We start from the raw sequence: 24,047 nt of genomic DNA on the forward strand, positions 1-24,047 counted from the left end.
GCTGCCAGGAGTAATATAGGAATAACGTAAGTAATACGGTAAGCAGCACAAAGTCCTGATTATCAGATAGTCATCTACCTGAGGAGTTTGAAGGCACCAAGTTGTGCCTTTGGCCTTTAAGGTCTTGTCTACACAGGGAGTTGTTCCTGAGTAACTCCAGATGTGGACTCTTATTCTGGAATAAGAATGTTAAGAACTCAGTCCAACATGATTTAAACTAAACTGGAACAAAGTGCTCTTATTCTGGAGTAAATGTATCCACACATGGAGTTACTCAGGACCAGCTATTGTGCTTTAATGAGGATTAAGTTAGGGTGTGAATTTAACTTTCAAGTGTAGACAAGCTCTCATGCTCCAGTGCTGATGTTATCTGGTCACACCCCACCCCATCTGAAATTGTTTTATTGCTGCTATTTTGGTCTTTGCACTGCAAATGGAGCCAGATGCGATGTAACACTACATGCCGTTTTTTCCAGTTATTTTTAGAAAGGGGAATGCAGGTGAGGGTATCTGCTTTGATATTCAAAGCTTAATTAATTGCGTAAGAATTTCACTGTTTCAGGTTTTCAGATCCACCGTTTAAATGGATCGAGTGGTTCTGTGTTATGAATTCTTCTCCTAAGCTAGAATATGTATGAATGGGCACGGTCCCTCACCCTATTCTCGGCACAGCAAACATGTTGCATTTAGTGTCTAAAACTCTCACCTCAAACTAGGATTAGCCTTAATTCTTAACGGGAAAATCCATAAACCCTTAGCCTGAGCTTCCACTTCTAGGGTGTTTCCCCTGAAAATGCCCCTTCCCACTGCACCCCATCTCTTGCCTTAAAGACGCTACACTGTTTATCCCCCTGATTTGGATCTGAGACCCACCTCTTCTGTCTTCATGAGTGAGTCAGTACAGTAGCCCTCCATCTCTGGGTAAAATCCTAGAGCCTGACATCCTATCACAGTGCACTTTGCTAAGCACATTACTTTTTAAGGAGCAAATGATTGATGAGCTCGCTTGTGTTCAGGTTGCAGGGTGACCCAAACATTGCATGGTTTGATTCTTTTCCCTTCTTCTCCCAAACCCTCTTTAATGAACCTATTGGCACCCTTTCCAAAAGTCAGGAGATTATGCAGGGCCTTTTATCCTGGGATAAGTGAGTCCCTGTTGTCACGGCAGCAGCTAAAGTGGGGCTATTTTAATGTTCTCAGGTCCATTTCTCCCAGGAGAACGCTGCTGCAAAGAGAACAAGCAGAAAACAGGAGCAGTCCGACCTGAGACCTAGCATGTTGCAATGTCCCAAATCCGTTTCCTGTTGTATAGCATTACCGAGGAGTTGTAATCAAAGTGGTGCACTTAATGCAGTGTCTTCTATCATTGGTGGCTTTACTTAGCCAGACTTTGTGACTAGCTTCCAACACCCAGTGGGGCTTCATATCCCAATAGTGTCAGCAGCCAGCCTGTAACTTACCCTTTCAAAAGTGGTTTCATATCCTCTGTTCTTATTTATTTTTATTTTTTCCATACCAGATGGACAACCGAAAAAGGTTCGGAAGGTGCCTCCAGGACTGCCCTCGTCGGTAAGCAGCAGTGCACGGAAATTTGCTCTCCAAATATTCCATCTAGTTCTATTTAGTGCAGAATCTAAGCTCCATTACATCTTCAGGTTGGATCTTTCAAGTTGATTTAAGTCTCCCCATCTCCAACAGTTTTAGTATGGACCGGTAGCCTCCAAATCTCATTTTAACTATATTCCCTACTGCAGCGGTAAATTATTGTCCCTACAGATTTGGTCACCATTGATCCAAGTGTCGTGTATTTTTGTGGGGTAGGGAAGAGTTTTACTGGCTACAGTTTAGCATGAGAGAGAAATGGGAAGACGTTGGTAAGACCAAGTTTTGTACAGATGCATGGGGCCATAACCTAGTAACCTGAGAGAAGTGATTGTAATACTTCATGTGCAGAATAGCTCTTGGTAATGCCACCTGGGTAGCAGGGCGGGAAGGGGAGGAGATGGAAGGAGAAGGCCCGGGTCTGAAGCCCTAGCTTGTTAGGTATTTACTGCAGAGCCGCCTTCTCCCCAGCACCACCTGCGCAATAAAAGGACAGCATATCGGTTATAGCCCTGAATTTCTTGGCTCTTGTCTATTTGACGTTATGTCGCGAATGCCCCTATGAAATGTGATATTCCACACGCTTGGATTTCATTCCAAAAGGGAAACCAAAGCAGTTATAACATGGGCAAGCAGCTGGGGCCGGTCCAGGTGTGCAGGAATGCCTGTGTTGTTTTATAAGAAAGCCGAACAGCCTGTAGGAATACGCTAGCCATACTTCTGTGGCAGTTATGGGGGAATAAACTGAACAGTGTCTTTATGGCTGGAAGTAATGGAATCTCCAGGAGAGTTAATTGGAGTGGACTGGAGGGGGCTCTCACAGATGGGAGCAGAGCAGCTTTGCATTGGCCAGAAGCGCCAAAGAGCAACACTGCATTCCATGCTCTCGCTTTTGCTTGACTGCCTGTGTGTGGATGGATTGCAAACTTCAGGCGAAAGTGGAGGTGAAATTCTTTGGAGTGGAAGACTTGTGCTCTACTCTGGGTGTGTGCAATGTGCCTTCAGTTCTGCTCAGACTGCACGGGCCCAAAGACTCACAACAAATGGGATGGACAGACGCGCTCACTCCGTACAGGGAACGTAAAAGTGCTGTGGTATTCCTTCCTTTAGTGTAAAGCACCTACGGTAACCTCGGGTTCATGATTCTGTGTTTCTGAAGTAAATCGATTTCTACAATGAAAGTCGAGCAGGGCACACAATTGGTTTGGAACAGAGACAAGTTTGGGACTCACCAACGCCGACCCCCAAAATGAAGGACACTTGAGGGGCTGCTTATTGCTGGCTGTGCCCTAGCTTAGCTTTTGTGCATTTTAAGTTGCCCCGTTCAAACGGAATCTGCATTCATGCTGTCCCTTCAGGTCCAGGTGGGACTCGGAGCAGCTGAATTTGGGTTAGCTCCCAGAGCATTCAGTGGAGGTAGCATATGAGAAAAGCATTGCTCCTTAGCAGATGGCCACTTAACCCTGCTGGTTACAGTTATTGGCTTCAGTTTTCAAAGGAGGGACTAGTGATTGTGGAGGCCAAGGGGGGTCTAATTTGAAGGGGCCTGGTTTCCAGAGGATGGGTGTTCAACACTTCCTGAAAACCAGGCCCCTTTACCATGTCTCTAGCATGGCACCCAGAATTCCTAATCGCTCGGGAAAACTCACGCTGCTGTCGAAACAGACCCTGCGCTCCGAGATGAGTCCGGCCCAAAGAGATTGTAGTCTCGCTGCATGGGATCATTCTGCTTGACTGCTGGGCCAGACACAGAGTTGCTCTCTAGTACTAGAGCCAAACTGGATGGCAACCCCCCTCTTCTGCCTTTAAAAAATAATAATAAATTCTGAGCCAACACAGCAATAAGCTGGGGTGAATGTGCGTGCAGCTCTGTAAACAGCACACCACTGTTGTAGGAGAAACTACCCTCTCCTCCCACCCCAGCTAAGGGAGAGAAGGATGGAATTTACTAGGAATAATATAACCATTCTGTTCTGCATCCCTGGAGGAAAGATGGAGGGTTATGTAATGTTTAGCAAAGGGCAGCAGCCCCTGAATTGCAGTGGCCAGGGACCAGTGGAACATAAATGGCTAGAAGTCGTGTGTGCGCGCACACGCTCTTCTCTTTCAGGGCAGGCTGCTAAAGCAAATTTAGCTTCACTTTTTCATAGCGAAATATTTCCCTGGTCGAGGGGTGAGGGAGTGTCTGCTGTCTCTTCGCTGCCCTACCTCCCCCTCCCTCTCCCCCCCCCTTAATATTTTTTGACCTCCATGAGGTCTAAAACCCTCTGTTTCTCCAGGAGAGAGAAATAGGCACCTATACATAGAATTAAGTGTGTGGCCAGTGAGGCTTTGCCCTCCTCATGGGCAGCTGATCAAAGAAGCTTTCTCGTCTGAGGTCGTCTGCAAACATACAGCAAAAGAGCCTGCTCCATGTTATCACTGGACCCTGTGCAAAGTAAATAGGGTAATAAACATCTTATTAAGATAAAGTACTTTAATCTTAATTCTGTAACTGCTTTGAAAACTCGGACTGGTCAGTGGCTGAAATAGTTGAGGGTGGCTGAAGCAGGCTAAGTGCTGCCAAAGGCAGCAAGAGATGCAAACAGCATCCGTGAGTTAGAGCGAACTAGAAAAGTTAGTGGCAAGCCTGGAAGCCGGGGGATGTTGCCTGCTTCTTTGATGGCAAGGGAGATGGGATGGAGGTAGGCTGGTCTCTCTTCTAACTAGCAGTTCTGGTCATGAATGGCCCCTCAGGTGTGTCTTGCGGTCATGCTGTGGTACATTAGCACATGGTCCTCCGGAGGTTTTTTTCCCCTTGTGAAGTAGCGGCTTTGGAAAACAGCAAAGTCGGCTGCAGCTCGTATTCTCTCTCTGCTGCTGTGTGTTCCCCACCCACGCGCTCCTTTCTTTCCTTTGGGCCTGAGGAGCCGCATTCTTTCCTGTGCTGCTTTGAGTAATAAGTCAGGGTGGATGTGACCGTGTCTGGCGGCTGGTTGCAGAGTTTGGATGGCACAATAAGGAATGGGGCCCGAGGCAGAGAGTCTGTGTCTAATTACCCCACGTGCAAGAGTCACCCTGAAAATAGGCCTAGAGCCTGTGCACTTAGTCTGCTGCCATTGAAGTCAGTAGGAACTTTACCATTCGCTTCAGCAGGAGACGGCTCAGGGCCTGACTGAATAGTGCGGAGTGTGATACGACCGGCAGCTGCTTGGTAGGGTTCAATTGCATCAAAATCCATTCGGTAAAATCCTCTTGCTTGTGTGCCAGAAATCCCCCTCTGGTTCCAGCACCTGCCTTTCGCCTCTCACAAACCACCTTAAAATTGCTTCTTGGATACATCAAACTCTGTAGGACCTATGACAAATCGTATCCTTTTGCTACTTGCTTGGTTTAAAACAGGGGTCTCAAACACGTGGCCTGGAGCTCCTCCCTGTGGCCCGTGGAGCTCCCCACGTGCCGCCACCCCCCCCCCGTTACTTCCTGTCGCCGCCAAACTCCCCTCGCCCCTGCCCCCCGAGTTATTTTCTGTGCCTGTTAAGCTCCCCGTGCACTGCTCCCCAATGTTGGGGGCACCTGCCACCCCCCCTTCTCCCCGGAGTGTCTCCCGGCACCCACTTGCTGCCTCCTCACTGCCCCAGAGGAGCCTGCAGCACCCTTGAATCTGCTCCGCTCTGCAGGCTGCCGGCTTCCGGCAGGTCCTAGTGTCACTCTTCACTAGGGCCAGGGCAGGCTGCCCTTCCCTTGCCCTTCTGCCCTAGTCCTAAGCCTCTCTCTTCAGTGAGGTGCTGCCACCCTGGAGTCGCTCTAGGTAAGCGGCGACAGGCCGGAGCCCGCACCCCAGCTCCCTGCCCTGAGCCCCCTGCTGCACACCACCTGCACCCCAACTCCCTGCCCTGAGCTCCCATCACACCCCGCACCCCTCCTGCACCGCCTGGGGGCAGAGAGGGGGCAGAGTTGGGGTGAGGACTTTGGGGAAGGAGTTTGAGGTGGGGCAGGGGCAGGGCCTCATGGAAGGGGTGGAGTGGGGGCAGGCCGGGGGCAGCGAGGGGGGGGTGTCAGTGATGCGGCCCTCAGGCCAATGTACTAGTCCTCATACGGCCCTCGTGGTCATTTGAGTTTGAGACCCCTGGTTTAAAAGATGGAGGAGTTACTAAGTGAAATTCTTCTGTTGTGCGGAAGATCTGAATAGGTGCTCACAATGGTTCCTTCTGGCCTTTGGATCCGTATATCGATGGCGTTGCCGCTGCTGCATTTTCTCAACAAAGGGAGTAAAAACTTGTAATCTGGGTCAACAAGAGATTCTGCCAACCGCACTATGCACCAGAGCTGAGAGAGACACGTGTGTTGATCCAGCATTTGCTGTGCCTCCCTGAGAGACGCTAGCCAGCCTCTACCTTTTGCTTTTTGACTCAAGTCACATTTCTTAACCATCCAGGTGCCCTTGTCTAGTAGCGATCTCAGACCACATAGATACATACAACTCTCCGCAGTAGTTCTGTGTTGTCTGGCTTTGTCTCTGAGCCATGTGGAAATTGGCTTCAGTGCTCCTAGAATAGAAGGTTGTTTGAAGATTCTGTTGCAGTCAAAAGTATGGTGGCTGGCGAGTATTTTAGCAAATCAATTTACAGTCTGGTCACTGCTCTGTGTAATGTTAGTCTGCAAGGGTTGCCTGAAGTCCCTCACTGGTTTATGCATTTAAACAAGAATAACGGGGGGGAACCAAAACACCTTGAGAATCCCAGTGCTGGTGAATTTAATGTGGTTTCTTGGCAAGCTCCCTCCTTTTACTCTCTGTGCTAGCAATTTTAAACACAGGAAATGATCTCACCTGTAGGTCCCAGAGGTCTGACTCTCTAGCTGACAGAGGCAAAGGCTGGGGGGGAGGAGAGACCTGGCTATGATTTACTGTTTCCTGTGGGGCTGCGTGTAGCGTGTGGATTCTGTCAGGTCCTCCCGAGCGCGCCGAGGATTTTGGAGGCTCGTCGGCTGCTTTACATATTTTGAAGGCAGGCTTAGAGGGCTCTTATCTCTGCGCATGGTGACTTTGAGCACGCTGGGGATGTTGGCTGGGGGGGAGCAGCTGATGGGTTGGGTGACATGAGTTGAGCAACCGTCTGCCTGCTCTCTGGAGGACAACAGAGAGCTTTAGCTGATGGAACATCTCTATTTCCAGCAAACCAACCCCCTAAATATACCCCCTCTTCTCCCCTCTCCCTTAACCCACATAACATAATCTTAGATGTATTTAGAAAAAGCCGTTTGAAAGCCTCCTTATTATTTAACACCAAAACGAAAGATTTCCAGGGCTTTTCTTTCTTTCCTAAAACATCCTGTTAAAATGAGCAGCTTGAATTTTATGCATCTGTTATCTCCAGGCTTTTAAAAAAAAAAAAAAAAAAAACCACAAGTGTGTGTGCGTGTGTCCACACTCCCCACACACACTAGCTCTGCCTCGCACATCGAGCACCGATACGTAGAGATGGCTGCATGAGTGAATTGCATTGTGGTGGGCGTGGAGGACCTCGAAGTGTTAATGAGTAATCGGACTGAAATTTGACTCCCTTGAAATAGAGCTGGGGGGAGTGGGGAGTTGAGAGCCAGGAATGGGGGGGGGGTGCATATGTCAGTATGGGAGGAGGCAGGGGTGTGTGCCAGCAGTCTGGGAAACAGCAGGGTGCAAGTGTTGGGCACCTTCGGAATCCTGCGTCGGCTTCCTGCCTGGGTGAGGATATTTCTGACGGGTTTTTTTTTAATTCTCGCTCAGGATTTATTAAATATGTTAAACCTCCTTTCCCCACCCCCACCCCTTCTTCCTCTCCTCCAGTGCTGCACAGCTGCCTGGAGACTGGCCAGGTGCCAGGGGCTGGCAGATGGTGCAGGGCTATTAGATGTGCTTCATTCGATTCCCTGTCCCAGCTCCCGCTATTTAATCAAATTATAGGAAAAGTCAATTTACTGGATTCTTATTCTTTGTAGCCTGTTCCATTCCCCATCTCCCCCCACCTCCCTGCCACAAACACGCGCTATCCAGACACACACACACAATTCTTTTTCATGCATTCCACTTCAAGGTTTGTCTCTGTGTTGAAATGGGGAGATTCTTGGATATGCACAAAGGCAAGGGGCTTTTTAACAACACACGTTGTTGTTGTTTTTTTTAAGAGGGCGTGGGGGCCAGTTGTCAGCATCTGTCAGTTCTCTCCCTTCCCCCTCCTCTCTGTGGTCTTTTTTTTTTATGAGTTTATGATCTAAATTTGTGCTATCAGGTCAATAAAGACTCCGTCTGAACTTGGCGATCTGTTGAAACAGAAGGTCACAAGTTACATTCTCTGCTGTCTCTTCCCCTTCAATCACCCAGAGAACACTGCCGCTTCTGGGTACTAGCAAAAGCAGTGGTAGACACACGGGGGGGGGGGGGTGTCACTATAGGAGTGAGGGGAGTAAAGGGACTTTTACAACTCTCCCTTAATTCAGCGTCATCACCGTCAGATTAGCCCAAAGGGTTGTGGAACATGTTATACCGGTGGGGCAGGGGTCATAAACCTGCTGTGTGGAGCTGACACAGAGCTAGTGGGTGGTGGGGGGGGGGTTTGTTTTTAAAGACACACTAGTGTGTAGTATTGGAAGACAACTGACTTTGGAGCATGGTCAGGGGGCTTGTTCGCTCTCTCTCTCATCCCCCCCCCCCCCCAGCCCCCTTTTGCTTTCTCTTCTTAGAGAACAAGGGATTTTAGAAGCCTCTTTGGAGGACATGGGTTCTAAGATGGTGTGTGGGTTTTTTTTCAAGCTGGCGTGTAAACATTGTCCGGAGCCTTGTGCAATTCATTGCAGGCATGCGCTGGACACACTGGGCATCGGTTAGTGTTGTTTGTCTCAGCTGTGGGTGCTTTTGTTTAGATGGTGCATTTTGATGCCTTCGCCTCTGGGATGGGTAGCCTGAGAAGCAGGAACTGAAGGTGCAAAGGGATGGATTTATTTTAACACTAGTAATCACAGATGCTTTCCAGAGCACATTTTTGCTATCTCTCTGTTAAAACCCATTTTCTCAATGTTTTGGGCAATTTTAAAAATAGAGCCATTCTTCCACTCCTCCTCATTGGCACTTTGCACTTGCGTCAATAAAAATGTTAGAAGTTGCAGACTGGGTGGGGGGAAGGGAATATACCCTTGCCACATCCCTGCTGGCTTCCCTTACAAACAGAAATGCTTTTCCAGTCATTTGATGAACTGAGAATGCCCGGCAAAGTTACTGCAACCCCCGGTCCCTGCTTTCGTGTGTATTTAAAAAGAAAATAGTTTCAGAATGAATCAATAGTGATGAAAATAGATCCTGGGAAGGTTTTCGCATCAGTTTAAATGGCATTTCGGTTTATTTGCATATTCAGTGTGCATTTGTTAAACACATTTGAACACCAGCACACGAGAGATTTGTCATCAGCAGGCTTTCTAGCATCCACTTGGTCAATAACCCTTTCTTTGCTCCCCTGCCCTCTATTCTCGACGTGCTACTGAACAGAGGGCGTGCGCTTAGCTCCACTGCAGAATTACTGTAACCATCTACAGAAACAGGCCTCTGCGAGCGGCCTTCCTTTTGAGGGGCAACACTCATTTTAGTCCCTTGATTGTGCTGAATAAACGGAATAGGCGTTGGTTCCACTTCTTTACTTCTGCAGTAAAGGATTTCCAACAATAAAAGGTTCATGGAACTGACCAAGAGTTATTTGCCCTAAAGGAAGGAATCCCACAGCATTGTAGATTCCATGCAGGCATAATTATGTTTGAGTGCATTCTGTCTCCTTCCTTTGGAGTCTGTCAGCCAGTGGGCCATGGCGGCATGAGAGCTCTGTGCCTGCTCCCAAGAGCCTGGCCCATGTGGAGATGATGGTGCTTTTCAGTAAGCAGCCTGCAGAACATCTCCTGGCTAAAATAAGCCAGGGCTTGCAAATGTCCCAACCTGGGCTGCATCGCATATGCTGAGCTGCAGGTTGTCATTCCGCTCAAACCCAGCACTGTACCTGTGCTGCTGGCCTGCAGCGGGGTGTGGGGGTGTTTAAGGAGAGGGTCTGAATGGAATTTGGAGGTGACATCTGTCAAGGGCTACCATGGGGCCCTCAGAGTTGGTGTCTGCCTCAGTTTCCCAGTCAGTAAAATGGGGCTAATGAATACTTGCCTCGTTTGTAAAGCACTCTCAGCTCTGTGGATGAAAGGCACGATGTAAGAGCTGGGTATAGGCGACAGTGAAGCCTTTTTTTGGTAAGGAAAAGCAGATACAGGAGCAAATGGGTCCAGAATACTTGCCTCCCCCATATCCCATTTCCCTCTGAATCGGACTGGGGACTGGGGTTTAACATCCAGAAATAATCCTTGTGGTTACCCATAAAAAGCCATAACAAAGAAAAGGGAACTAAAGAGGAAAGCTGGAACTTCTCGCGCTGGCCTGTTCTGTCACACACAGGGCATGAAAGATCAAAAATGTAGGGCACGTTTCTGCTTTCACTTCTTCTCCGCCCCCTCCCGAGTGTTGGCAGCTGTGCGTCAGTTGGATTTATTCGATGAAAGATGGATTGTCCGGGTGGGAAGGGTCGGTTAGGTGATCTCCAGCCCACATATGAGATGTGATGAGGGATACAGGAGGCCAAGTTTAATGTGACAGTGGGGAGAGGCACCGGGGAGAAAGGGACAGAGTTAAGGTTGGTGCCCATCTTAGCGGTGAGGATTTCCTGAATAACGTAGCGTCGCTTTTCAGCTTTAACTTTGGCTGAACTTCTCCCTTTTTTTTTTTTTTTCCCCTTCCATTTTGCTGTGGGAATTGGCTACATTATCAGCCGCAATAAATAGGTTAAAGGCTATCTGGCTGGGGAAGGCGGCAGCCTGGCAGGAAAAGGCGGTGGGGAGGGAGAAGAGAATTTAGAAAGCACTAAAGCTATCTGAATGGGCAGGCCTCTCTCCCTTCCTCATCCCCCTTCCGGCCCTTTGCAGGTGTATCCATCCAACTCAGGTGATGACTACAGCAGGGATCCAGCTGGATATGCCCCCTCGAAACCTCCCAGCACTGTGTATCCTGGAGCCTTCTACATGCCAGGTCAGTAGTTAATGCTGGTGACCCCAGCGTCACAGCAGCTGCCCCCTATCCTGTTACATCCAAAGCGGTGACGGAGGGGATTTCCTAGCAGCGTGTGATGCAGGGAGACAGATGTGGGTGGTGCTGGGGCAGGCGTGCGTAAATACGTAGGCCCAATAATGCTGAAATCACTGCCATTACATTGGATCCCAGGCTTATGACTGGTTGCAGCCTCCCGACCTACAACCTTGTCCTGCAGTGCACCTGCGCCGTGAGGCTATCCCGCAGATTGTAAGCTTTGTGTTTGTACAGCGACCTGCCTAGTGACCTGCCTGGTCCATTAATGCGGTTCCTAAATGCTATTGCACTGCAAATAATTAACTGCACCACTCCTGCGTGCGCACAGAGTGCGTGCCATCAGCATTACTCAGCTAGTCTCCCCTTCCCCCCTCTGCCTCCTGGGACTCCTGCCCTGCTGATGTTTGTGCGTTGCGATTTTATATCCCTGGTATTGACATGGTTGCTTGCCTTGCAGATGGACTTCACAACTCTCCAGATCTGTGGAGCTCGTCCGGCACCATGAGCCAGTCGAGCTACGGAGCCATGCTGGGTGGCTCCTCGGCCCCTCTCCCACAGTCCGGTGGCTTCAATAGTTTACATCAGCACGAACGGATGGTAACGTGTCTCCGGTGATGCCGTAGCCTTGAGCCGTGTGTGAATGTTTAGGTGGTGCCGTGTCGTTGTAGGAGCATAGGGCAGAGTGTTAGACTCTTGGGGTCTATTCCCAGCTCAGACACTGACTCCCTTCTCATCTAGGTCTCAGTTTGCCTGGCCTGTTAAATGGGAATAATGTTTCTCTTCTGCCGTGGAGCAATTTGGCGAGACTTTTTTGTAGTCTGACAAAGAGTATTTTGGTGCAGTGTTGCTGTAAAATACTCCTTCAGTCAGCGTTTGCAAGGGGTGGACTATGGTGTCGAGGGAGATCCCTCGCTTCTGTCCCTTTGGCTCATTCTTTGGCAGTGCTCTTTGAAATAACAAGATGCTCTTATGCCGCCGTTCTGAAAATACTGGTCATCGGCCTTGTAGATGTTTCTGCGAGGCCCCTCACCACGGCAACCAGGCCCTGGCGAACATTAGTTAATTTAGTTTGTCCGTGATAGGGAAGTATTTTCCCTGTTCTATAGCTGGGGGCACTTGGGCGTAGAAATGTCTTCCCCCTCCCCAGCGAAAGCAGAGCACTTCAGGTTTATCCTGCTGTAGGTGTGTGCTCACTGGATTGTCCAAATGTGACCTGCCCAGCGCTAGCTTGGTGATCAATGTAGATCTGCTCTGGGAATTATATTGGGGGAGATCTAGGCCTGTGTGGTACAGGAGGGCAGACTGTACTGTACAAAGATCAAACTGGTACCCTCTGGCCTTAAAATCTGTGAATGTCTAAAACGAGGTGTTTACATGGCCCTCACTGCAACACATCTGTGCCCCTCACGGTCTTCAGGATATTTATCTTCTCAACCCCACGTGTGACGCAGGGAGACTAAGTGACTTCCCCAAGGTCCTAGATTTCCTGACTCCCACTCCTGGTACCTTAGCTACCAGACTGCCCTTCCTCCCTCGGGGCGAAGGCGTGGGTGCTGCAGGATCAGCTGTAGAAATGAGAGCCTGCATTCCAAGTGGTGGCTGCTGTTTTCTGCAGTGGGGGAGCGCAGTCGTTCCTGCTGTGGGGGGGGGGGGGGAAGTGTCCATGCGGTGTGTGAGCAGGTTGCCCGTTCTGAAATGAACCCAGCTGCTTCTTGGCCTTCAATTTCTCAAACATCCCCCTTTTCCTGCCTCTCGTCATCCCCCCCCCCCCCCAAATCGAAAAAAACATTTTTAAAAAAGGCGACAATAAATTTCAGAATCTGGAGACTTCCCCCCAGCTCCGTAGCTGGGAGTGATAAGGGAGTGAGGGGAGGGAGAATTCATGAAAACATATCCACAATTTTTGCTGATTTTGGAGGGGGTTTTCTCCCTCCGCGCGCACATATTTTGAAAAATGTTGACTCAGCTGCAGTTGGGGACTTTCCCCACTACTAGATCAGCAGAATCCCCCTCAGCTGCAGCAACATGCCAACATCCCAAGTTCCCTGTAAGCTGCACGGCCGCACAGCAAGCCATCCAGGGCCGCGCAGGCATGGAGAGGCGCCCAGCCCAGGCCTGCTGGGAAGAGGAGCCCCTCCCCCAGCCCAGCCTCGCCAGAGCTGCCATGTCCGGGGAGAGTCGCCTCTCACCTGGTCCTGAGCTGCTGTGGGAAGACAGGGCTGGGAGGAGTCCTCTCTCCCCACTGCAGCCCTGGGGCAGCCTGCACCCCAAACCCCTCAGCCCCACCCCAGAGCCCACACCCCCAACCCTCTGCCGTAGCCCCGAGCCCCCTCCCGCACCCCGAACCTCTCATCCCTGGTCCCATCCCAAAGCCTTCACTCTAGCCAGCACCCTCACCCCTGCATCCAACCCTCTGCACCAGCCCTAAGCTCTCTCCTGCACCCCTCATCCCCAGTGCCACCCTAGAGTCCGCATCCCCAGCCAGTCCTTTTTCCCCCCACACCCCAATCCTTTGCCCTAGCCCTGAGCCCCCTCCCACACTCCAAACCCCTTGGCCCCATCCCCACCACACATCACCTCCATATTGGTGCACATAATAAAATACATTCCGCATATGGATGTAAAAAATTTGAGGGAGCACTCGCGAAGTCCACCATCTCCAGCCGCTGGAAGGCAGCACAGTCAGGGCAGAGATTTGGTCCATCAGAGGGCACAGTTGATCCACCCTCACTAACCTCTACATTCACCTTGGCGGGGGTGCTTCCTAAATCCTGCCGCGCTGTGGACCGTCCCAGGGGATCTCTCATGCCTCTTCCCCTTTCTCTTTTCTAGAACTACCCGATGCATTCAGGAGAAGTTAATGGCGGACTTTCCTCTGTGTCTGGCTTTCCCTCTGCCTCCACCCCTTATGGCGTGCCCAGTCATACGCCACCGATCAGTGGGACAGACAGCATGATGGGTATGTACATGGTTTGGCAAGTCTTGAGCAGAGGCCACTGAAATTTTCCACTCTCCCACTGCATGTAGGTTAATCCAGGAAAGGCAAACCATTGTAAATGTCTAATGCACAAGGAGCTGTGGGGTTAAAGCCACTGTCTGGGCCGTTCAAGAATAATGCTTGCGCTCTGTATGTCTGCATCATACCAGGTCTTATCCCTCGTGTGTCGCACGTAGGCCTGGAGTTACTCCACGAGACAAGAGATTTAGTGCGGGTTATTGCTGCTGGATCATCAGGCATGATCTGGCAGAGAAGAAGGGGTGGGATCTGTGTGGTTTTGCACAAGTAACCCCCCCTCCTCCCCAGCCTCTGTGCTCAGAGGTTTAAGTTGCTTGTTGCTTTCCATCCATGCATGTTTTTTCACACCCAGCTCATGGGTCTCAGAGGGAAACTGGAATCTGTGCAGTCACTTCTTGGAGGCGCGACCACTGAGCGAGAGGCAGAAAGGAGTTAAACCTGAGGCAGGTGGGGAAGGTGCAGGGGGAGACGTTGTTCGTCCAGATCAGGAGTAGGAATTTTCATGCTGCGTTCAAATGCCATTTTAAACCCCTGAGTGCTTTAATCTCTAACCCCGCTGAACCTGTTACAAAACCTGTTACTGAAATTAACTTCATGATCGCTGGGAACTGAGATTCCTGACCTTGATCGTTCTGTTTTGTAGAGAAACCCTTGTTTGGGGACAGGGAGGGGAACAGGCCTAGGACTGGGTGGGGGGCTTGGGGTACGTCTTCAATACCCGCCGTATCGGCGAGTAGCAATCGATTTATCCAGGATCGATATATCGCCTCTCGTTAAGATGCGATATATCGATCCCCGAATGCGCTCACCGTCGACTCCGGAACTCCACCAGAGCGAGCGGCGGTAGCGCAGTCGACGGGGGAGCCGCGGCCATCGATCCCGCGCTGTGTGGACCCCAGGTAATTCGATCCAAGATACTTCGACTTCAGCTACACTATTCGCGTAGCTGAAGTTGCATATCTTACATCGATCCCCCCCCCTAGTGTAGACCAGCCCTTGGAAGGTGCCCTGTTAAACTGGGGTTTGCTGTGTGGGAGATGTTGAATGGCAAAGTGCCTTCGACCTGGCATCTCGTGCTAACATCCCTGCAGCTCCAGGAAGGCAGCGGCAGTGAATATTGCCTGCTCCCTGCTGTTCAGAGTGAGACTCTCAGGGCAGCAGCAGCCAAGGGAGGTGTGGGAATAGTATAATAATAATATATGGAGATACGCCTATCTCATAGAACTGGAAGGGACCCAGAAAGGTCATCAAGTTCAGCCCCCTACCTTCACTAGCAGGACCAAGTACTGATTTTGCCCCAGATCCCTAAGTGGCCCCCTCAAGGATTGAACTCTCAAACCTGGGTTTAGCAGGCTAATGCTCAAACCAGTGAGCTATCCCTCCCCCAGAATAAAGTGGGTCTTTTTAAAACTCTGAGAGAGAGACTTTATCCTGCCTTCAACTGCTGCCACCTTCCCCTCCCAGTCTCAGTAGGAGACTGTGAGCGCAGACACTAAACTACAAAGGTCAACTTTTATTTTTAAGTGCCCCTGCATTTTTCCAAAAGTGACCTGTTCTGATTTGAGCCTGGAGCATGCTCCAGCAAGGACCAGAGGGGTAAGGGCTGTGTTCTCTCTCCCCCTGCAGGCAACAGAGGAACCACAGCTGGGAGCTCAGGAGATGCGCTTGGGAAAGCATTAGCTTCAGTAAGTGTTTCTTGATCTGGATTCTTCCTCCCAACACCCCTCCGAGTCAGCAAGCGTTGGAGTGGGGTTGTTGACTTGACCATCTTGCTCCCTGCCCTGGAAAGGAGAGTTAAACGTCTCCACGGCGTGGTGGTTCGAGTGCTTGGAGCCACACAGCTCTCATGTTGGGCTTGTTAACTGGCAAGGAAAAGAGGAAGGATGGCCCAGCAGATCAGGCCATATGTGTCCTTGAGAAGTCCCATAGTGTCTGCCTGTTCCCCAGCTGTAAAATGGAGATGATGCTCTTTCTCTCCCCAGAAGAAGAAATAAAAGATTTAGGTGCTTGACACTATAGGAATTGGGGCCATAGATACAAAGGGGAGGTGCTTCACGGTCACTCCTCACCACCCCACTGGGAAGTAGGGCACAGGGGGAGAGCTGGGGCTCAGAGTGACTTGCTCCTGGGCAGAGAGGAATAGAACCCAGGCCTGGCAAATCCCAGGCCAGTCCCCCTCCGCTGCCTGTTGCTGTGATACCTTGGGCACCGGGTGATACAGGCTTAGGTTCTGTACTCCAGGCTGTAGCTGATGTGAGGGGGGTTGTTTACAGTTCAGTGGCCCCGCTGGGTTAGTGTGGGGACTGCTGACTCTTGACCGATGGTCCGTGTCCGGCCAACTGGTTGCTTTCAGTTAGAGTTCAGGCCTCGCCTAGTGCTGCGTGCCACAGACCCACCCTGCTTGGTCCACCAGCCCCCAGTGCCTCACCCCATGCGGAAGCCAGCTCCGCGCAGTGCCTGCCTCCGCTGTCACTCCTTGGGGTCTCTGCTCCTTGAGGTCAAACACCCAGGAAACCTCCTCACATCGCGAGCGCCCAGCGACGAAGGTGGCAAATGGAGGCGCTTGCTGTGGGGAAGGAGCTGGGGAGGGGCGGTGGGGAGGAACACAGCAGTAGCATAGATACCGAGGTTAATCTGGCCAGCAGAGCGCTTGGGGGTGGGCCTGAGGAAGCATGCTTGTTGCGTAGATGGAGGGCTGGGGGAATTGATGAGGGTGACGTAGAGAGACTTGGAAGTCAATGGGATAGTGCTGTAGGTACTTGTGGCGCACGGGGGTGTGGGGCAGTGGAGGGTTTGCAGCTCTACAGGGCTGGGAACGCTAGGTTTCAAAGGTGTACTTGGCTAACTGTGCTTTGTTTCTCTCTCGCTCTAGATTTATTCCCCAGATCACTCTAGCAATAACTTCTCTTCAAACCCCTCCACCCCCGTGGGCTCCCCTCAGGGGCTTGCAGGTACGTGCTCGATGCGCTGATCTCCTGAGAACTGCTTGAGCAACACTTTTACAAACCTGATCAAACCAGTTTCATTTAAAAAAAAAAAAGGGGGGGGGTACCTTTTTTAAAAAAAAGTTTAAAATTAAAAAATAATAACCCAACTCCTATGAATTGCTTGGTTTGGGTGTGGAGAGACATCTTATCTCCATAGTCCCCGGCTGTGGTTTTCAAAAATGGCTAGTGATTTTGGGTACCTGGCTTCAGGTGTCTGGAATGGACCTTCTTATGCTGAGCCTTCTCCCACTTTAAGGGGAATCTGAGTGGGCACCAAAAATCACTAGTCACTCCTGAAAGCCTTGGCTTTTGTCTCCAAAGAAGTGACCTGGCAGGAAATATTCTAGCCACCCGTGAGTCTTGTCCACGTCCAGTGATGCTGTGTCACGCCGAAGTGTAGCTTTGCTGCTACCTGGATGAAAGGTGCATCCTCTTTCCCTGCCGTCAGCCCCTTTGCAAGCCTCTCGTCGATGTGCCCTTTGAGCTGTCCCTGTTCTCTGGGAACTAAGCGTGTGCCTGTGGGAGGGGCTCCATGTTCATCAGGAGGTGGCTGTTCGAACCATTTTCAGAACCTGTTTTATACTGTGATTTTAAAAAATCATGGCAGCCTGCTCCAGGTGCCTCCTTCTGCAGAAGACTGAAGCTCCCAGTTCCTGCAGCTGGAAGCCCAACCCGGATCGTTATTAGGTCTCTTGCTAGAAATATCTCAAAGCGTAAAGATGCAGTCGGCCACCTCTGAGCTCCCTTCTGTCGGACAGAGAGGGAGAGCAGTACAAAACGGTGCTCGTTTTCATGTGGCAGGACAGGCACAGCTGAACTGGCATCAGACCTTTCTGGGGGCATCGAATGGTTCGATCCCTCCATCTCGCCACTCTGGTAACATCTGGGGGTGATGCAGGTACCTGGAGGCTGCGCCTCGGCTGTATCTAAATCCAAAAGCAGGCACCTGTGCAGGTACACCCACAGCATCAACGCCTGTGCATGAAAACACTGCCGGGCAAAGAATCTACCGTGGATGTTGACAAAGGCAAAAAACTTGGCTTTCTGAGAGAGAGGGTTTACAACAGGGGCCAAAGCACTGATATCAAAGTATAGCACTACTGGGGTGAGGGGGAACTAAGGACAGAACCTATTGTCTGTCTGTCTGTCTGTCTGTCTCTCTCTCTCAATGTGTGTTCTGTCTTTCCCAGATTTGATGCTTCACTTGACATTGGGGTGAGGCTTATTTCTCCCCACAACCTTGAGTTTCCTATGGAAATGTCGGCCCCATAACCTAGCCCCATAACCCTTGTGTTGCCTCTTTGGTCCAACAGACGTATGTACATTTACACAGTTGGCAGGCCACCTGGGGGGCTTTCAACTGTTTGTGGTGTTCTAGCCCCATCTAGTGTCGCATTTGAGGGCTGCATTTGAAATTATCCAATGTGCGATTTGTTCCAGGCACTTCCCAGTGGCCCCGAGCGGGTGGACAGGGTGCCTTGTCTCCTAGCTATGAAGGGACTCTCCACACGTTAGTAAGTATCACGTCAATCATTTCTACTTGGTTTTGTCTCTCCCCCCCACCCCTTTCCCGCAGTGAGCAGCAGTTCATGAAATAACACATTTATTGCTGGCTGGTTGGAAATGTGGCAGGGGAGTACAAAGGGGAGAACCATTGAACCCACCCCCATGGCACCGGTTATTTTTCTGAGCAGCGTTGCACCGCCGAATTACACATCAGATCTAGCCCGAGGGTCCACTGTGTAGTGAAGTGCTTAACACTGGAGAAAAGCTTTCAGTTGCAAACAAAGTCGTAGGCATTGGCAAACCACATCGCCCAGACTAGTGTCCTGTTTGACACAGCTCGGCATCGTGTGCTTAAGAGAAAAGCGCAGGAAAACACACCCTGAACACTTGTGTAATAACCTATCCCAGCTGGGAAGCTTTCTCCCCAACCTCCAGTAGTCAACAGAAGTGTGTGAGGATTTACATCCTTTATATTTTTTTATCCTTTCTGATACAACTCTAGATGTTCCTTTTATCCATATAACGGCTTAATCCCTTCTTGGAATCCCTCAGTGTATTGTGGCAGGGAGTTCCACAGGCTAATCACGCCCACTTTAAAGTTCCCTTCCCATGCAACAACACTTAGGCGCCCCCCAGCTTGCTGGCAGAGTTTGAGCACAGGGAACGTTACAGGGGTAGTAACCCTTCTTTAGTAGCCTTGTGGTGGTTGTCTGTTTTTGCAGCTAGTGGTTCTGTTGATGCACGGAGGCTATGGCCAGATGCCAGGCAGGCAATGTTTTTCAATGTTAATGGAGTCTTCATTTTTCTCCACCACCCTCCCCGCCCCTCAAAGCAAAACAAAATGGAAGACAGATTGGATGAAGCCATCCATGTGCTGAGGAACCACGCGGTGGGCCAGACGGCTGCCATGCCAGCCAACCACGGAGATATGCACGGCCTGCTGGGATCGGCCCCTGGTCACAGCGCCTCAGTGGGCGGGCTCAGCCAGGCCTTCCCCACTTCAGTTATGCCTCTAGGGAACAGGCATTCAAGTCTGGTGAGTCAGGACACTGGTGGTGATGGTTGCGGTAGCGCTAGATGCCAGGGCCTGGTTGTGCTGGGAGCTGTACGACATGAAGCCCAGAGACCGTCCCTGCCAGAGAGTTCACAATCCAAGGCCCCATCTGCACACAGACTTGTACTGGTTTAGTGCAAACCACTGTGTGGATACCCTGACTTTGGTGTAGTTCAGTTTGGCAGCAGGATTAAAGCTAATCAACTAAAGCTAAATCGAAATAAGCCACCGGCTTAAACTGAAATAGGAGTGTTTCTGCAGGGGGTTGCACTGGTTGGTTTCAGTGTGTACCTTGAGTTGAACCGATAAGCCCTGAATGTAGGACTCCAGACCACAGCTGGATCCAGCAGTCAGCCTGGGGGAGCCCAGGTTGTCCATGAGACTATATTAGTCAGCATGAAAAGTGGAGGTCACATTGTTGTCCCCTACTGGGGTAGGGGTGAAAGCTTGAACATGGGGATCTCCAATAAAGCAGCCCCTCCTAGAATAAGCCCTCCAAGCAGGGATAAGTGGGGAAGAGAGACCGTAGACCCTGGAACCGAGGGGGTGTCTGCAGAATCGAGAGCGCTTAGCACCGGGTTTACTTGCTGAGTGACTCCTGGGCTTTGCTCAACTGTAAGCCCTTTGAGGCAGGCACCGCCTACTCTTCTTGCTTACTGAATAATTAACCACATGAGAAGAGCGTGGCCCGGTGCCCTGCCTGCGCAGAGGGCCTGGACTCCAGAGTCCCCCCCACAGGAATAACTTCAGGATATTCTCGGCCTGTGCAGTGCAGGAGGGTCAGGCTTGATCACAAGGGTACCCTCCGGTCCAAGAGACTTTGACTCTGTGAACAAGTGCTTGAGGGGGCTCTGTTCCCTTGAAGGGAGCAGGATCAGGGGCTTCCTGCCGGGGTGTGAGCGTGAGGAGGGCAGGACACCCGGGGGGGGGAAAGGGGGGGTGTTTCAAGCTTCCCAGGTGCTCTGTACACACAATGAACGTGGATCTATTCATTTAAAAATAAGGCACCTGGCAACCTTTGGATTATAAGTTCCTCTGAGCAGGGACTGGGTTTCTTACAGTCCCCGGGTCTGTGAAAAGGGGCTCTCGGCACTGCTGAGATCTCAATAATAACGAGATCCACATCCAAGCTTTCAGAGGGGGCTGTGAGTTGCTCTCCAGCGAAGGCTCCTTCCCTGAGGGGGTTTGGCGGTGGTGGGGTAGCCCCTTGGAGACGCATCAGCCTGAATCACAGACGTTTGAGGTGCCAGCGTGTCCCCTGCAGCCTGTGTCTCACCTAGTGTCTCAAGCGCCGGGGGCTCCTTTGGAGGATGACACAAGCGTAGTTCATGCTGTTGGGGATGCGTCCTGCGGGTGAATTATCTGCAGCATGAGCTGGACATGCCGCTTCCCACTGAGACTGTCCGTTCCCCGAGAGGAGCTGGTATGGAAGTAGCTTTAAGCTATTCCTCTCTACCTTCTTCCCAGCCAGGCTTGGGGTGAGAGGGAGGGAGCCCGGATCAGGTTGGGTGTTGGAGAAAGGGAACACGTAAGTGAGGTGTTGGTGTAGACCACGGCGCCCTCCTGGCTCCGAAGCAGGGATATTCGGTTTGAACAGTGCCTGCTGTCTCCTGGCTCTCCTCTTGGCCCTTAAAGGCTGCTCCGCTTTTTCTGCTGTAGGTGGGAGGAAGTCACCCCGAAGACGGACTGTCCAGCAACCCCAGCATGCTCCACAACCATGTTACACTTCCATCGCAACCCAGCTCGCTCCCCGATCTCAGCAGGCAGCAAGACACGTACAGCGGTAAGGTGGTGCCCTGCCCACTTCTTTGCTGGCTGGTTGACCCTGGCCTATCTGGAGTAAGATACCCCAAGACCTGGCTCCATGAAAAGCATAAGCCTAGTGGAGAAAACTGGGTGGGTGGGTGGTTCCCAGCCGCACGGCATGCGTATGGGCTAGAGCGGGGAGCACGTACCGGGTGTGAGCCTTTGGGTCAGCACCGCCCTGGAGGCAGGGAATGCTGCAGCTCCCCCATGGGCAATGTCCAGTAACTTTCCGTGATACGTTTTTCACGGTCTATCGTTCATAGAGCCCCGCCTGGTTTGTGGTTGCAGTTGAGTTCTGATGCTGGAGGGCATTTGGGGCAGGGTGGGAGGTAAGCTCCTGGGGACACGGCAGAGTGTATCTTAGAGTACGTGGACAGTACCAGCGAGGGGTGTGATTTCCCCTGCTTACGCGCACATACTCACACCACCGCTCACCAAGATAGTGCACGTGTAAAAAGCAGCGTGACTGCTGTAGCGTGGGTAGTGGTGGCAGAGGCCCAGCCGATTGCATACCCAGTGGTTCCGCTGCACATGCTGCCACAGCTGGGCTGTTCATACCTGTAGTAGCTCACCAAGAGCTAGCGCTAGTGTGTGTAGCGGGGAATCGGATGACTAGCACGTGGTGTAGACGTAGCCATAGACATTTGAGAGAGAGCCTGGCCTTGGCAAAACTACCCATCCTTCTGTGCACCGTCAGTGGTAGGTGCAGAACGAGTGAGTCTGTCTGTCGGTGGCGTCTGTGCCTTGACTGACGTTAACACGTGGCCGAGCTGTGTGGATGGAGGTGTCGAGAATTTCGCCTGCGAGGATTGGTCCAAATCCCAGCTGGACCAGCCACAGCCCTCCCTCCTTCCCAGGCTGATTGATTGAGTTCTCTGCAGGTTTTGGCGTGTGGGTCTCCGATGAGACCGTAACTGGCAAGGCCCTGCCTGCTCTGCGTGGGCCCAGAGACCCGGTAGCGCTTTAGCCTGGAGTGGGTGCAAACCCGAGCATCCTCTCTCCGTACCTGATGGCCTGCCCTTCTCCCCAAAGGTGGTTGGTTTGCATGGCTCTGTGTCTCTAGGCTATGAAGGGTCCTGTGGGATGAGAGATGCTGTGCAACTATACCAGGGTTCTCCAGCCTGTTCATAAGTGTCAGAGGAGACGGAGATGTGTCGGGAGCCCGTCCGCAGCTGCAGCAAGAAACTTTTCCCCCCGACCTATCCTGCCCCAGTACGATCGCTCTCCAACGGCCATGTGCTGCTTTGATTCCGTTGCAGGCTTGACGGGGCTGGGCAGAGCCAGCGTCTCCTCGGGGACCAGTGAAATAAAGCGGGAAGAGAAGGAGGACGAGGAGAACACGTCGGTGGCCGATAACTCGGAAGAGGAGAAGAAGGAAATGAAGCCGTCACGGAACAGAACAAGGTGCTCTTTGAACAGGTCTCTCCGTTTATTCTGTTACTGGAGGGGGGGTGTTGGGACAGGAGGGAGGGCTGGGGGGGAGAGGGAGGCTGTGTGTGTGTCCTGTTGGCCTCCCTCTTGCTAAGAACATGATCACTAGCTGGATCCAAGGATGCTGTGCCAGGGGCCTGCCAATCCTCCCAGGCTGCTGAAACTTTAGGCTCCTGCACTGAGACCAGCACTGCCCCGAGCTACCCCTGCTTCCCATGGGGGAGGAGTTTGAGGCCACCTCTTAGGATTTATGACACTTAGGGAGGGGGAATGGCGGTGCTGGGCCCATCCTCCTGCATCTTTTCCAGCCCCAGCAATGCTCCACCTGCCCACCTTCGTGGGAATTCCTAGTGAGCAAGAAACAGGCCAAGCACTGGAGATCAAAGCAGGCTGCAGCCCAGCTGCCTGGATGGTCTCGGGCGTTAGTCATGGTTTTGTGTACCTAAGTCTGGGCTGTGCTGGGAACGGCCGACCGCTTGACTGACCTCGGACAGACCCATCGCTAGTTTGTCCGCAGGAGGTGGTGGAACCTGGGTGGTCTCTTCACTACATACGTCTGGGCTCTATGGATTCTCTGTCACATAGCCAGTTACGTGGGAATAGCCCGACTGGATCAGACATGGGGCCCATCTAACCTGGTATCCCGTCTCCAACACTGGCCAGCTCCAGCTGCTTCAGAGAGCTTATCAATGGGCAGTGACATCATAACCTGCCTGGAGGGGAAATTCCCTCCCCACTTCTGTCAGTTAGTGGCGGGTTCACGCCCTGAAGCCTTCCCCAAACTCTCTATTTTTAATCCTTTCTCTTCATGCTGACACTACCCGTGTAAACGTCCATTCCTGTTTCTGGCCATGCTTAGATCATGTGACAGTGAGTTCCGGGGGTTAATTGCACTGCTCTGTTCTGTTCCTGTGAACCGTTCCCGTTTATTGGTTCGAAATGGCATCCTTTCCGTGTAATTGCGTCGGAGGGCAAATGGGAGTGTGGGGATGCGGTGCACCAGGGCTGGAAAGGTTCTAGTGCTGGGGGGAGGCGCGGGGCAATGCTCCCACTCCGTAGCGGCAAGGGGGGGCTTGTGGATAGATGACCTTCAATGCGGAGAGAATCGCGATGCGGCAGATGTATGTTTTGTGATGTGAGTTGACCAGTGCTGAGCGTGCACACGAGGAATGTCCCTGTCTCATTCTTATTTCAAACCATTAGTCAAGATGAGGATGAGGAGGACGATCTTCTTCCCCCAGAGCAAAAAGCCGAGAGGGAGAAAGAGAGGAGGGTCGCCAATAATGCCCGTGAGCGTCTGCGGGTCCGTGACATCAACGAGGCCTTTAAAGAGCTCGGACGCATGTGCCAACTCCACCTTAACAGCGAAAAACCGCAGACCAAACTGCTAATCCTACACCAGGCCGTATCAGTCATACTGAACCTGGAGCAACAAGTTAGAGGTCAGTGAGGCTCCCAGAGTGGTGATATTTTACGTATCTGATCGGCACGGGGCTGTCTGTCTCTCTACCCTGTGCCGTGGTG

General features: G+C 51.6%; 1 protein-coding gene across 10 annotated transcripts in view; it reads left to right on the forward strand.

Moving 5' to 3' along the window:
* The window catches only part of TCF3 (transcription factor 3), a 116,555-nt gene that overhangs the window by 85,983 nt on the left and 6,525 nt on the right, over window positions 1-24,047 (forward strand). For 3 of the 10 annotated variants that reach the window (XM_034755106.1, XM_034755107.1, XM_034755110.1), the window contains exons 7-16: window positions 1,520-1,569; window positions 10,564-10,666; window positions 11,181-11,320; window positions 13,556-13,682; window positions 15,366-15,424; window positions 16,612-16,690; window positions 18,167-18,240; window positions 19,065-19,268; window positions 20,946-21,069; window positions 22,352-22,496. In XM_034755106.1, coding sequence (XP_034610997.1) covers window positions 1,520-1,569; window positions 10,564-10,666; window positions 11,181-11,320; window positions 13,556-13,682; window positions 15,366-15,424; window positions 16,612-16,690; window positions 18,167-18,240; window positions 19,065-19,268; window positions 20,946-21,069; window positions 22,352-22,496 — 1,105 coding nt within the window. Of the gene's footprint in view, window positions 1-1,519; window positions 1,570-10,563; window positions 10,667-11,180; window positions 11,321-13,555; window positions 13,683-15,365; window positions 15,425-16,611; window positions 16,691-18,166; window positions 18,241-19,064; window positions 19,269-20,945; window positions 21,070-22,351; window positions 22,512-23,726; window positions 23,966-24,047 lie in introns of all 10 variants that reach the window. The other 7 variants (XM_034755100.1, XM_034755102.1, XM_034755104.1 and 4 more) reach the window with 4 other exon arrangements.

This window comes from Trachemys scripta, chromosome 22 (assembly GCF_013100865.1).
Source record: "Trachemys scripta elegans isolate TJP31775 chromosome 22, CAS_Tse_1.0, whole genome shotgun sequence".
Classification (NCBI taxonomy): Eukaryota; Metazoa; Chordata; order Testudines; family Emydidae; genus Trachemys; species Trachemys scripta.